The 14,636-nt window shown below is 49.5% G+C and overlaps 1 protein-coding gene across 6 annotated transcripts in view; it reads left to right on the top strand.

The window, feature by feature from the left end:
* The first annotated feature begins 1,124 nt into the window (after positions 1-1,124).
* slmapa (sarcolemma associated protein a) overlaps positions 1,125-14,636 on the top strand; it is a 61,351-nt gene continuing 47,839 nt past the window's right edge. For 4 of the 6 annotated variants that reach the window (XM_083668730.1, XM_083668725.1, XM_083668726.1 and 1 more), the window contains exon 1: positions 1,126-2,796. In XM_083668730.1, the coding sequence (XP_083524856.1) occupies positions 2,599-2,796 (198 nt within the window). In that variant the 5' untranslated portion in view covers positions 1,126-2,598. Of the gene's footprint in view, positions 2,797-14,636 lie in introns of all 6 variants that reach the window. The other 2 variants (XM_083668729.1, XM_083668728.1) reach the window with 1 other exon arrangement.

The raw sequence follows: 14,636 nt of genomic DNA, 5'->3' as shown, positions 1-14,636 counted from the left end.
GTGTTGTATTGAAATGAACTAATCAAATACAATAGAATAGATATCTGTATTTGTCCATCTGTCACCTCAGACACGTGTCTGCTTATCCCCCAGACAACTCACAAACACATACCAAGTGGCTTAGAGATATGTAGCCTAACTGTTGGAATTTATTACATTTCAATACAGATTGAGTTAATATGGAAATATTACTGCAAATGACTACACACGTTGTGTTATTGAATTGCACAGGTTCTGTGCATGAACACAACTTAGTGGCAAAGCCTTTAATTCCCCTAATAGCCACAACAACACAATGCAATAAGATTACCCGGTTCCAAGACGTTATTAAAACCTCAGTCATGCAGCTCGCCCCATGTTGCATGACTGTGACAGCTGTTGTCCCCGTCTCGGGAGGGTTGGGGGTGGTAATTTGAACTAAATGTATCTGTCCCTGCAGTCCCTCCTTCCCTACTTGAAGTATCATTGATGGGGGAGACCCAGCTCTCAAATCTAATAACATTAGCTGTGTTTCTATATACCTTTGAAGTGCTCCTACACATAGTTCATGTTTAAGCCTCATGTTAACACCAATGCTATGCTTTTATATATATATATATATATATATATATATATATATATATATATATATATATATATACCTTTGAAGTGCTCCTACACATAGTTCATGTTTAAGCCCCATGTTAACACCAATGCTATGCTTTTGACGTGATGACAAGCGTACAGACGGGATTTGAGAATCATTATCTCCCCCCCCCCCCCCCCCCCCCCCCCGTGTCTGGTTATTCCATCAGTTGTCTACAAACTATGAATGACAACAAACAAACATAAACCAATAGAGTCTAGTCTTTAGATGTGGAGTTATGTAATACAACTGTAGTAAGCCCATTACGCATAATACGACTCATATTCCACACAAACCAACAGGTATAAACCAACAGGTATATTCATAATCCATTTGAAATGTCCATTGGGCTGCAGGTTATTGTATACATCATTTGTGTCTGTTTTTGATTGGACCAAAACGAGTCAATCTTAAAATGTGAACTAAATTGGTCCCGCCCGTTCATTACGGCAGGTCGCTATCGCAGTGGTGTGGTGTGGCGCTGCCCGGTTTGTGTATTCTCTCATTTCACTATGGCGGCCGACACTTACGGAGGAGGACAAGTTGTTCAACGTTTTAACCAGTTCACCGGGGGAAGTCGGTAATCTCGGTTTGTGCGATCGACAGTGCTCCGGCTAACATTCAACGACGGCAACACATGGCTTTACGGGGAGTTTTGAGAAGATAGTTGATTGGACTGGTGATGCAGCTGAACTCGCCTCAGTTTTCCGCGTCTGCTGTGTGTCAGCTAGCTGGTCCTCTCCCCGCTGATCTCCCCGCTGTCCTCCTGGAGGAACCCTGCCGGCCGACCTGCCATCTCCTTTTGACTTGAGGATAAGAGTCGGAAGTGTTGTTTTGGCCTTTAAGAGTAGCTAGCACTATTCTATTGTTCTAAGAGATAATTGAGGAGGGTTATTCAATTTAAAAACCTGAAGAGGCCCGTTGATACAGCAGGCTAGCTAAATTAGCTAAGCTAAATGACAAGTTCGCCAGCGCGTAAGCTACTTTTCAATAGCAGGCTGTAGATATCTAGCCATAGCGCCCTTTATTGCACGGGGTCCAGCGATCGGTTATGGAGGTATGAGTCTGGACACATTTCTCATTTAGATAATATTTGAAGCCTCGTTTGGACATGGCACTTGGCAATGATATTTTATAACGTGTTATTGTTTACGGCCCATGTTCTGAAACTCAATACTGTTAGCTAGCTAGCTAATGCTAGCCTATGTTTCAGTTGGGAGTGGTAGCTAGCTGACTTGAGGTTCGCATTATCCAGCAAAACAAGGTCAGCTTGCTTCACATATGTACCCGTAATGATTGTGACAAAACAAAACCGTCTAATGAGTTAGCCTCTGTGGATAAATAACTTATGAATGACCTAGTAGCCCGTGTGTTTTATACTAGCAAGAGGCAGCGTTCGCCGCGCAATAGTTCCGTTCACTGACCCCCATTGACCCCCAAACATTGCATATTTATAATTCCCATATATGTAGCTCGTCAGTTATGCAGTTGTCAGATAGCCGGTCGTAATCTAGCAATCTGGATTTCCACTACCCGGTGGGCTAAAGATTAGCTGTTACTAGCCTGCTGAAGCTTGACTGGCACTGTAATATAGCCTAGATTTTGATGGACGTGGGAAACTTTCTACTAGACAGCTACCTAACGTTTCAAAGCAGCCATGCCATTCTGGCTAGACGTGATTCTTACATGTACATAGTATTGACTAACATATATTGGGCGAAATGTAGCTTGGTAGCTAGTCAATAAAGAAATGTGTTTATTTTTTACCTGTTAGATTGTTACAGGTGGTGTTTTGTTGAATCGTTAGAATACAGCTCTGGCTGTGTTGGTTAGTTAGTGCCTACTCTATAGATTAGCGGACCGCTAATATTCAACCATTCATCAATATCGGGAAATCGTGAACGTTTGTCACTCTGGATCAAGATACCCTGACCCTCGTTCCTGGTTGGAGTAACACTCCCAAGCCATCATCAATGCCTTCAGCGCTGGCCGTCTTCACCTGCCGGCCGAATTCTCACCCCTTTCAGGAACGCCATGTCTACCTGGACGAGCCGGTCAAGATCGGGCGCTCCGTGGCCCGCTGCCGCCCAGCCCAGAACAACGCGACGTTTGACTGCAAGGTGTTGTCACGGAACCATGCCCTGGTCTGGTTCGATCACAAGACGGGCAAGGTAAAGTCCACCATCTTCCGCCTGCACGGTGATGTTCTGCACGATTTGCGCCACATAGACATGCTAAACGGGTCTAACGGGCTTTTGTTAGTGTAAGCAGATTTATGCTCAGTGAAACGCAGAGGTTGCAAACAAATCAATGCATCTCAATTTTTTAACCGCATTCTGAGTTTGCCGAAAGGTCGCCTTCCTCCGAGATTACAGGCCTGTCTGTTTTGTGTAGCCTGTATAGGATACCTCCATTTTTATTTCGGTGATGATGAATAGCTGAATATGATTTTGTCGACGCCGACATGAATAATATACTGGCATATCCTGTCCATGACCTGGGGGTTATTTGTTCAGACTTATAGAATAATGTTGTGAAGGATGCCCTAATTGGCCTGACCGCAGCTGGTAAGCAGTCTGTTTGAGGCTCTTAGGCAGATAATGAGGCCCGGCCTGGAATGGCTCTGCCTTCATTTAAGCACCCAGACCCAGCTGCTTACTCCCCGGTCCCCACCCTCCTGACATACCTCCCCGAAGGTCCTCCTGTACTTGCATGTCAATTAGTCTGTCCATCCACCCTGCAGGGTAGTGGCACGTGGCAACACACACAAACACACACACAAATAAAAGGTGTTTGGTTTCCTTGATGGTAGTAGCTCGTCAGAGCATAGTAATGCAGGGGTCTGATTGCCGCGGGTGCTATGACGGGTTCCTCTGCTTGTTATAAGAGCACTTTTGTTTACAAATAATGAAGTAGTGTAGAATGGAATGACTGCTTGTTAGTGCACTCCTGGTTAGGTGAGAGGGTAGGCCTGCTGTAGGCGTTGACAACCACCACGGTGGGGCCTATTGTCTGATAACCGCCAGTCAATGTGTTGAAAGGCTACAGGTGTGGCTTCCCGGTAATAGGGAGTGCCAGTTGGGTTTGGGGGACTGGGACTGTGTGCTTGAGTAATGGTGTGTTCAGTGGCTTGCCTGGAGGTGTGGTCGATGCTGTGTATTCTCCTGGCTGTGTTATGCTGCCTTCACATCATCTCGGAGTGATGGTAGATACACCGCTTGTAGATACGATGTGTTAACTGGTAGATAGTGATGAACACCATGTCTAATATCTCTGCGTCTGTGTTCTGTGGGAGCTCCAGCCCCTCCCAGTTGTCTCATTTTCCTAAGCCCCATTGTAACCATAACCAACCCCTTAGCAAGCAGGTCTCTCCCCGCCACCCCCCCCACCCTGTTCCCCTTCAGTAGTGGAAAACCTCATGTGCCGCTGGCTTCTGTAAATGTTGCCTTCTCCTGTTAAGCCCGTAGGAGATTTGAGGTAGGGCTACGTACGTGCCAGGGCCTTTAATGCCCCTCTCTCTCTCTCTCTCTCGCTCTCTCTCTCTCTCTTTCTGTTCTCTCCGGTAGGTAGTGCATTTTTCACATGCCAGGAGGAGTCAGGGGCCGGGTGTTTTTATAGTCCCAGGGAACAGGCCGGTGTGTAATCTGTTGTGGTATTTCTTCAAGCTTCTGTCTGAACTGGAATCCTGTGGAAGGCTCGGCTCCATGCTGGGGTGCTGCCCTTTACGGAGAGTAAATCCATCTTGATGCGTACCTTAATTAGACCTGCTGGGCTGGGCTGGGCTGGGCTGGGCTGGTTTACACAACCACCGTCGATGCTGGGAAGGATAGTGTGGAAGGAATCTCTTTGTTAGTACGAGCCAGCACAGTTTGGTTCGGGTCGGCCCTGTAGTGTGTAAAGTGACAAGCAAGCACCTAATTATTCCCCTGTCAGAAAAACCTGTGCTTGGTCATCTTGTTTTTACGAAGTCTCTTTACCTTTCAAGTCCTTTTCTCACACTCGTACCTCTGGAGTGTTTTCTCCCTGTCCAGCGTCGGCACGTTCGCTTGTTAATTGAATAACGAGGACGACTGTTTACGAGAGCTGGCGTTGGGGGACGTCTGGGACACGTTCAGGAGAGAGCGCTGGTTTCACACACTGGACGTTGCAGCATGCAGACCAACATGTCACGAGCAGAGCTGACAGGTGTCCCGACAGGTGACTTGGCCACAGGTCAGGGAGGAAGGTCTACTTTGGAGATGATGTAGATTCGGACCTACATCTGAGGTTCTGAATGTTTCACAACTGAAGACGGCCCAACAGGACAGTGTCCTCCTTGGACCTCGTCAGTAAACGGTGGAGGCTGGTGGAGGTAGAAATCGGAGGACGGCCTCATTGTAACCCTAACGCATGGAACGGAATGAGGAATGGCATCAGGTAATGCATGGAACGAGGAACAGGAAACGAAATGAGGAATGGTATCAAACACACGTGTGAGCCCGTCCTCCGATTTCTACCTCAGCCAGCCTCCCCTGCTGACTCCAGGTCGCGCTGCAGGATGACGTAGTAGCAGCAGTAGTAGTAGTAGTAGTAGCAGCAGCAGCAGCAGTAGTATTAGCAGTAGCAGTAGTAGTAGCAGTAGTAGTAGTAGTAGCAGCAGTAGCAGCAGTAGTAGCAGCAGCAGCTTTCCCCTGACCTGAGAGCAGAGCCTAATGTTGGGCCGCGTGGACCCAGCTCGGGGAGGACGTAACACAGGTGCCACTGCCAACACAGTCACGTAAACTGGGCCAACCAAGTGTGGCCGTCCTCTCCCAGTGCCAGGGTCAGAACATCCCACTCCAGACCAGCTGTTGTCAGCCCGTCAGGAGCTTATGGGCCGCGACAAAGGCCAGGTTTTACTTGGAGGCATTTTGAATGTGGTACAGTAAATACCACAGGCCTGTCTGTGGTGGGGGTGGCGGGAGTGGGGAGTATGTACTGTAACATTGCTGCTTCTTTTAGGAGCTTGCCAGTGGAAAGAGTCTCGGGGGCGAATACGAGCGCACGTCTAGTCTGGTCTGTTGTGTACACAGGTGCAGTTGAATGCACCCAGGTTCATGTTTAGTTGAATGCACCCAGGTTCATATTTAGTTGCATTCACCCAGGTTTAGTTGAATGCACCCAGGTTCAGTTGAATGCACCCAGGTTCATATTTAGTTGCATGCACCCAGGTTCAGTTGCATGCACCCAGGTTCATATTTAGTTGCATGCACCCAGGTTCAGTTGCATGCACCCAGGTTCATATTTAGCTGAATGCACCCAGGTTCATATTTAGCTGAATGCACCCAGGTTCATATTTATTTGCTGTCTGTCTGTGCGATTGTGGCGTGATGCTGCACACACACGGTGCTCTTTTGTGTCTGATGTTAAAGGTCGATTTTAATTGGCAACTTGATGAAAATGATTTCCACCCTGTGCTCCTCTGCTGTTGTACCTCTGGGACCCGGTGTTTCAGAACGTTTCATCTGGAGCCCAAAGATTCAGATTCTTTTTTGCTATCCAGGATCAGATCGAGCTGGCAGATTTTCCCCTCTGATACTCCTCAAAAAAGCTGGATCGTTAAAAAAACTAACAAAAAAATCCCCCCCGATATCATTCTGATCTAGATTAAAGGTTGTTTTTAAAGACTAAGGCCCTGCTGTGTGTAATGAATCTTTCCAGTGGCACGTCTTTGACTCTGGTTGATCGAAAGCCTTTGCAGTCTAAACGCAGACCGACAGAGGCCATATTTGGGAAGGAGTTTCTTGCCCGCCCTGCCTTCGACTTTTCCATCAGTGTCTCTTGAGTTAATAGCCTGTTAGATTTACTGGTCCTGATGAGTTAGCAGTTGGTGTCTGTAGACGGGGATGACGGGGATCATTAGGGACTGTTGCTCCATCGCCTCCCTTCAACACCATACAGTCTGGTGATGTATCACACTGCTTCATGTATTAAACTGCCTGACTCCCTTAGTGTGGGAGATGAGCCTCACTCGGAGCGCTCCAGCGGTGGAGGACGGCCTGGTGTGAATGCTAATGCAGCGTTTTCACACCAAGAAGATCGGATGGGGAGAAGAAAACGAACCCTGCTACCACTTAGACGCAGGAAATCAAGTTCTTTCCTCGAAGGTTGTTTGTTTCCGTTGCTCGCCTCGGCTCATGCACGTGGAGCCTGCGTCATGGTGGTCGTTGCTGTTGATTGTTTGTTTACAGAGACTAGGAGGGTGCAGAGGAGATCAACCAGTCCATCTGAAGTGGTGGTAAACCTTCCGTCTCATCTGGACCTGATTGGTATGCTGCTGTGTCCCTGAGCACCCTGACCATCTCAGCCTCTCCCTCTCTCTCTCTCTCTGTGTGTCTCTCTCTCTGTGTGTCTCTCTCTCTCTCTGTCTCTCTCTCCCTCTCTCTCTGTCTCTCTCTCTCTGTCTGTTTTTTTCTCTCTCTCTCTGTTTCTCTCTCTCTCTGACTGGGAGAGAGAGGAGGTCTCTGAGGCATCATTGATTGAATGAAGAAGAAGAAAGAGTTTTCACTTTCAGCTGGGGTACGGGAACCGTTCTGTTTTGGTCCCCGGTGATTGCTGTGATTGTTTTGGGAGGTTCAGAACTGGACGACGGCTTTGTGCTCCTTGTTTGCCTTTATAGCGGCTTGCCTAGTCTTAGCTGCGTGTGCGTTGGTCATGTGGTCCTTGTGATGCACCTCAAAGCATTTGAGCCGTATCTGGGCGCGCATTTATCTCCTAATCGCGTCTCTTATCATGCCTCATATTTCAACTCAGATGGCCTCTCATGAGGATGCTTGTACGAGTCATTTGATCTGGGGCAGCCTGGCGGACCCGGACTACAAATCCCAGCCTCTCAGTAGCATTACTGCTAGCTCATAGCAGGCCTGCTCATTCATTTGAATTGGGAATCTGTGTCTTGTGTTGCGCTAGGCTGCTAGCTAGCTGGCTAGGCCGCTCCACCCAGAGAGGCTGCTGTCCCACCTCTACCAGACCTGCTCCTCCCTCTCCTGCTACCAGACCTGCTCTATTTTTTCCCAGCAAAATGAGAGTTGTGATGTCAAAGCTGAAAATAGTCGGCTGGAATTTGCGCCCCCCTCTCTCCACGAGCTGTGATTCTCAGTCCTTCAGAGAGAGGTGTGTGTGTGTGGGGGGGGGGGGCGCAACTGGCCAGCAGCTGACTGGAGCCCCACACACACACACACTACTGACACACGACTGACACACCACCTCATTGGTGCTAGTTCTCTCACTGACTCCGCCCCTCACTGCCGCTCCTTGGGAGACCTTGTCAGGGACCCCCACACCACCACCACGCCCTCCTCAACCCAGCAGTATCAGATGAGGATCAGCTGCAGCAGAGAGCAGACCAGCCTCTCTCCCTCCCCCTCTCCCTCACTGGCCCTTATGTCATTCCCGTCCCGTCCCACCGCAGAGCAGAGCAGAGAGATTACCACATGCATGGAAAAACTGACACTGCTGCTCTGCTGTAGTTGCTCTACCAAACACCATCCTGTCACCCCTGAGCGTGGTGGGTTCTGTAGGCTGGGTGTCACCCCTGAGCGTGGTGGGTTCTGTAGGCTGGGTGTCACCCCTGAGCGTGGTGGGTTCTGTAGGCTGGGTGTCACCCCTGAGCGTGGTGGGTTCTGTTGGCTGGGTGTCACCCCTGAGCGTGGTGGGTTCTGTAGGCTGGGTGTCACCCCTGAGCGTGGTGGGTTCTGTAGGCTGGGTGTCACCCCTGAGCGTGGTGGGTTCTGTAGGCTGGGTGTCACCCCTGAGCGTGGTGGGTTCTGTAGGCTGGGTGTCACCCCTGAGCGTGGTGGGTTCTGTAGGCTGGGTGTCACCCCTGAGCGTGGTGGGTTCTGTAGGCTGGGTGTCACCCCAGAGCGTGGTGGGTTCTGTAGGCTGGGTGTCACCCCAGAGCGTGGTGGGTTCTGTAGGCTGGGTGTCACCCCTGAGCGTGGTGGGTTCTGTAGGCTGGGTGTCACCCCAGAGCGTGGTGGGTTCTGTAGGCTGGGTGTCACCCCAGAGCGTGGTGGGTTCTGTAGGCTGGGTGTTGCAGTTCCAGTCAGACTCGGTCATGTTTTAGGTATAGCCGGGTGGCTGAGGCCGAGGCTAATTGCTGCTGATTAGATTTCCTTTTCTCTTTCTTTCTTTCTGTCTGTTTGTCTCTCTCTGTCTCTCTTTCTCTCTCAATCCCTCCCTTTGTCTCTCTCCCTCTCTCCACCCCTCCCAACCCCCCTCCCCTCTCCTCCCCGCTCCTTGTGATGCAGTGTTCTCTGGTGCTGTGCTCCCTGCCGTGTCTGGTTGTGTGTGATTAAGACTGCGGGTCTGTTTAAGGGTATTCCCCGTAGGCCTCAGTTCAGACCGAGCGGCAGCAGAAGGACCAGCCCAGAACAGGACAGGGTTGACAGACCCGACAGATCCCTCCCCCAGAGCAGCCTGTATTACTGGGTAGACGGACAGGGGGCCCTGGCCTGGCGGAGTCACAGACAGAGATCACTCCCCTGGAGGAGGCTGCGCGAAAGGTCTGGTGGACCAACACATCAAACTTGGCCTTCATTAAGAGTGTCGAAAACGGACAGCGCATAGCCATTGGCTTTACCTCCCATCAATCATCTCCCACAGCCCCCCCCCCCCGCAGTGCTTGACCACCACACGTTTCTGATTGGGAGCTACAGCTAGCAGCCGTGTGACTCGCTGAAATGAAATAATAACAAATACTTGACTCAGTAAATTCACTCCTGCTAAGGCCAGGTTTGAGTCGTTGTTATTCCGGGCTTCTATGCGCTGTGCGTAGTAGTCTGGGGACGAGGTTACTGGGGAGCACACTGTCAGTCTCCACACCAGGGCTGGGGATAGGTAGTGGGAGGCTTCAGTCACACCACACTACCTGCTGTTGGCCCTGTACCTGTGGAGAGACTGTTAGAGTAGCAGTCAGTCAGGGTTTTGTGGTTAAATGCATCCATATGCAATCCTCTACGACATGTTAACTCATTCCGTACAGAGGGTGAATAAAGTCGTCCACATTGTCAACATTCTAGAGTGCCAAGGGTGACTTCATTCACCAAAATTGCATAAATTATGACTCTTCATTTTGTTGCTGAAGCGTTGTTGCTGGGTAAACACCCCATAAAGCACTTGGAACACTCCAGGTGGTGAGGGTTCCGGAATTCTTTGGCAGTTGGTGAGTAAATACAACGATTGGACGTAATAACGGCGTTATCACACAGGGGATGGGCAGCCTCATTAGATTAGATTAGATAAGATTCAACTTTATTGTCATTGTGCAGAGTACAAGTACAGAGACAACGAAATGCAGTTAGCGTCTAACCAGAAGTGCAAAATACGGGAACACCTCAAAGATGAGGTGTTCCCGAGGCATCGTACCCTGACGTCTGCCGTTGGAATGGCATTTCACCATCTTGCTGTTTCTTTGACCTTTTTCTCCCTGTGATTCTGAAACTGCCTTTGTGTCGCGGTGCTGCCTTGAGGAACAGCCGTTAGCCGCTCCGGCTCAAACACACTTATCTGGCTTCTGTTGAACTCTCCACACACGGCACCGCACCTCAGCCAATGTTTGATCGGAGCAGAATCTTTTATGTTTTTGTTCTCCAAGGTTGTTGCTAGGGACCCGTAATCAGCGTCTATAGTCTCTAAGCTGCTGTTGGCACCTTGGGCAGGTTATTCAAGTACGATTTTAAGCCAATCAGAAGTCTTTTGATGTTTAGAATGCAGCCACCTGCCCTGTGGTTGGCTGAAAGCCAAAATGCATCTTATGAATGATGATGCTGTAGACTGTGTGTGTGTGTGTGTGTGTGTGTGTGTGTGTGTGTGTGTGTGTGTGTGTGTGTGTGTGTGTGTGTGTGTGTGTGTGTGTGTGTGTGTGTGTGTGTGTGTGTGTGTGTGTGTGTGTGTGTGTGCGTGCGTGCGCACAGTACCATGTTAGAGAGTTGTGTATCTGTTTCAGTGTCAGGTGAGCCTGCTCTGTTAGACCATGTCCTTGGGGCTGAAGAGTACTTTGAACACTGTGCAATCTCCCTCTCCCCCTCTCTCTCCCCCTCTCTCTCCCCCTCTCTCTCTCCCCCTCTCTCTGTGTGTGCACTTTTTAAACTGTGATGTCACACTTCTGGCTAATGATTGGTTAAACCCAGTGATGACTGAGTGGAACAGGACTCCTGCCTTTATGGGAGCAAGTTCCCTTGACCTCTTCTAAATGGAAGGGTTAAAGTTTACATTTTTCTTTTCCTCTTCTAGAAAGGCTTGTGTGATTGGACTTTGAAACGGTCTGTTCTCTAGCTAGATAGCCTGTTCTATAGCTAGCCAGCCTGTTCTATAGCTAGCCAGCCTGTTCTATAGCTAGCCAGCCTGTTCTATAGCTAGCTATTCTGTGTGTGGATGGCAGAGTGGAGACAGAGAGAGGGGGGGGGGGGTTCCACTCACGTGAGCCACGTTATGAAGGAGTTTCCAGGCCAGGCGGCTGGCCCTCAGGCCTTCAAGGCTTTGGCCCTGGGCCCGATGGTGAGTCAGGGAGAGAGCCTGGAGCGAGCTTGGAGAGAGGGAGAGACATGGAGAGAGAGAGGGAGGGAGAGAGAAAACTTGGAGAGGGAGGGAGAGAAAGAGATTGGAGAGAGGGAGAGGGACAGAGAGCAAAGCCTGTGGCCCGGACCTCCTTCCGACTGGCGCTGACCTACAGACACGGCAGGCTGCCTCAACGCCACACAGACTGGAAGCTCAAAGACGTTCAACATCTGGGAAGTCTCTGTCTCAACATGTGTGGGAGATCCCCCGGTTGGCCCGGAGAGTCAGGTCTCTCTGTGTTGAAGGCACCTTGGTTTCTGGCTCGACACGCCTCCATGCAGCCTTCTGTTTACAAGATGCCGTCGTTGGAAAGTTATTGTTTTATGTTGTGTATAACCTTGACTAGAGAGCGTTCTGAATACTGTTAGGCTCAGGCTAATGTAGGCTATTTGATTGACATCGCTGATCCTTCCCATCCGGGTCACAACCTCTTCCAGAGACTTCCATCCGGCAAAAAGGTTCCGGTCAATCAAGACTAAAACCTCACGCCACCTGAACAGTTTCTTCCCCATGGCAGTGGGGCTCACAACCAAGCCCCCTGCCTCTCACTGACCCCCCCCGCCCCCCCCACCCTGTCACACAAACAATGCACTGACTAATTTATAATTATTTAAAATTATTCTAATTGATAGTGTACATGCCCCACAACCATTCCACAGCCTCTAGCCTCATTGCCACTTAGTCTCACACAGCCTACAAGATGCATTGTTCTGCTGCTCTTTTTTGTAAATTTGTTATTGCTATTTTGTTAATACTTTGCTATTTAGTAAATTTCTTGTCAATATTTGCTATTTGTTTCATTATGTCCATGCACCAACCTCACCAAGTCAATTTCCTGTATGTGCAAATATACTACCAAATAAAAGAATTGTGATTGTGATGTTCCTCAGAGTGGCGAGGAGAGATGCATTGTTGCGACGGGGTTTATCTAGCGACACCTGTGTGGTGGGAACATGTTCCCTCTCTGCTTTCTCTTCCCCAGAGGCCTGACAAGCCTCTCGTTGAGGCCCAGCCTACACTAGAAAGCCAACCAAGTTATGAGTCATCAGTTTGGCCTTCTCACAGATGGGTGGATTCACTCGATGTCGTAATCTATTTCCGGTTACTGGCAGGCTCTGTTCTTGGTCAGTGTGCTTATCTATAGGCCTGCAGGTGTGGACAGGACAGGAGGAGTATTAGCTGCTCTTCGACAGAGGTGCCAGTGCATGCCAAGGCTTACGAGAGGCCAACTAGTGCTCAAAGCCTGGTGTTTCGAGCCGAGGGAACAAGCCTGTTTGTATTTCCACAGCTGGGCTTTCTAGTTCTGCTCTGTATATATGATGTATATGATATATATGATATATATATATGATGTATATGATGTATATGTGATCTCCAGTTTGTTTACCTTCTGCAGTTCCTAAGGTGGTAAACTATACTGTATGTCAAATCCTCCGGTTTCCCAGCAGGTTCTGGTAACTTAAGCACTCCAAATCCAAAATAGCTGTACAAAAAACCCCCTATTCAGATCAATTAGACGGTGTAGTTACAGTGAGAGAACTCAGGTTGTGCCTGCCACCCACCAAGTTAGCGAGCTGACTCAAGCACTTGGATGATAAGAATATCCCGCCCCTGGCTCTAAACCCCGCCCGTGGCTCTAAACCCCGCCCGTGGCTCTAAACCCCGCCCCTGGCTCTAAACCCCGCCCCTGGCAATAAACCATGCCTCAAACTCTGTTTGGCCTTATAAGGACCAGGACCCGCTGGGGAAAGCCAGCTATCAAGACTATCAGGACCCTGAGCCAGTCTGCTAAGGCAACACCATATGCCTTCTAGACGGTGTGATGGCTAGACTCCGCTCCCATCACTTGCTGCCAGAGCAGTGGTTGGAGAAAACGCAATCAATTAGTTAAACAGAGAAAACGAGACACCAATTGAGCAGAAAGTCAGGAGACAAAACATGTTGAAACAGATGACTGTCTCTTTGAACGCATGCACGCAAACACACACACACACACACACAGTCTGTGTCTGATAATGAGATGTTGGCGGGCATGTTGTTGCTGGGTGGCTCTTGGAACACGCCCCCTCAGCTGCCTGGTGTTGTCCTGGGCCAACCTCGACCACAGATGAACCTAAAACAACCACAGAAACTATCACTACTAACAACCTCTACCACAGATAAACCTCTACCACAGATGAACCATCACTAATATAAACCTAAAACTTCCATACGACATGTAAGTAAATACAAGTATGATTGTTGAGAGAATGTGAGCGTAGTTCATGTTCGCTAGGAGTTTCTTCATGGGGATTGATATTTCAGATCTGTAGATGACCTGTAACATCATGGTGTTATGGAAGAGTCCTGGCTGCTGTCAGAAAGCTGCTGGAGCTCACAGGATCACTGTGTCAGACTCATATAGACTAGCTTTGTCTCTGTGTCAGACTGAGAGAGAATGTCTCACAGGACTGGGGTGTCGGACTGAGAGAGGCTACAGCTATGGCTCACAGGACCACTGTGTCAGACTCAGGACTGTGGTGTCAGACTCAGGACTGTGGTGTCAGACTCAGGACCACTGTGTCAGACTCAGGACCACTGTGTCAGACTCAGGACTGTGGTGTCAGACTCAGGACTGTGGTGTCAGACTCGGAGGACTGTGGTGTCAGACTCGGAGAGACTATAGCTGTCAGGCTGTGGGGGAAGAGTTAGTGGAGTTAGGCAGACTGTGAGGGAAGAGCTGGTGGAGTTAGGCAGACTGAGAGAAGAGCTGGTGGAGTTAGGCAGACTGAGAGGAGCTGGTGGAGTTAGGCAGACTGTGAGAGAAGAGCTGGTGGAGTTAGGCAGACTGTGAGAAGAGCTGGTGGAGTTAGGCAGACTGTGAGGGAAGAGCTGGTGGAGTTAGGCAGACTGTGAGGGAAGAGTTAGGGAGTTAGGCAGACTGTGAGAGAAGAGCTGGTGGAGTTAGGCAGACTGAGAGGGAAGAGTTAGGGAGTTAGGCAGACTGTGAGAGAAGAGTTAGGGAGTTAGGCAGACTGTGAGAAGAGCTGGTGGAGTTAGGCAGACTGTGAGGGAAGAGTTAGGGAGTTAGGCAGACTGTGAGAGAAGAGTTAGGGAGTTAGGCAGACTGAGGGAAGAGTTAGGGAGTTAGGCAGACTGTGAGGGAAGAGTTAGGGAGTTAGGCAGACTGTGAGAGAAGAGTTAGGGAGTTAGGCAGACTGAGGGAAGAGTTAGGGAGTTAGGCAGACTGTGAGGGAAGAGTTAGGGAGTTAGGCAGACTGTGAGAGAAGAGTTAGGGAGTTAGGCAGACTGTGAGGGAAGAGTTAGGGAGTTAGGCAGACTGTGAGGGAAGAGTTAGGCAGACTGTGAGGGAAGAGTTAGGCAGACTGTGAGGGAAGAGTTAGGCAGACTGTGAGGGACTGCCGGGGTGGAAACAGGCTAGTCTGTTTATTCCTGT

The sequence above is a fragment of the Argentina silus genome, assembly GCF_951799395.1.
Source record: "Argentina silus genome assembly, chromosome: 4".
NCBI classification, from domain to species: Eukaryota; Metazoa; Chordata; class Actinopteri; order Argentiniformes; family Argentinidae; genus Argentina; species Argentina silus.
Note: the sequence above shows the minus strand (reverse complement) of the source record. Positions and strands in the feature narration are given on the sequence as shown.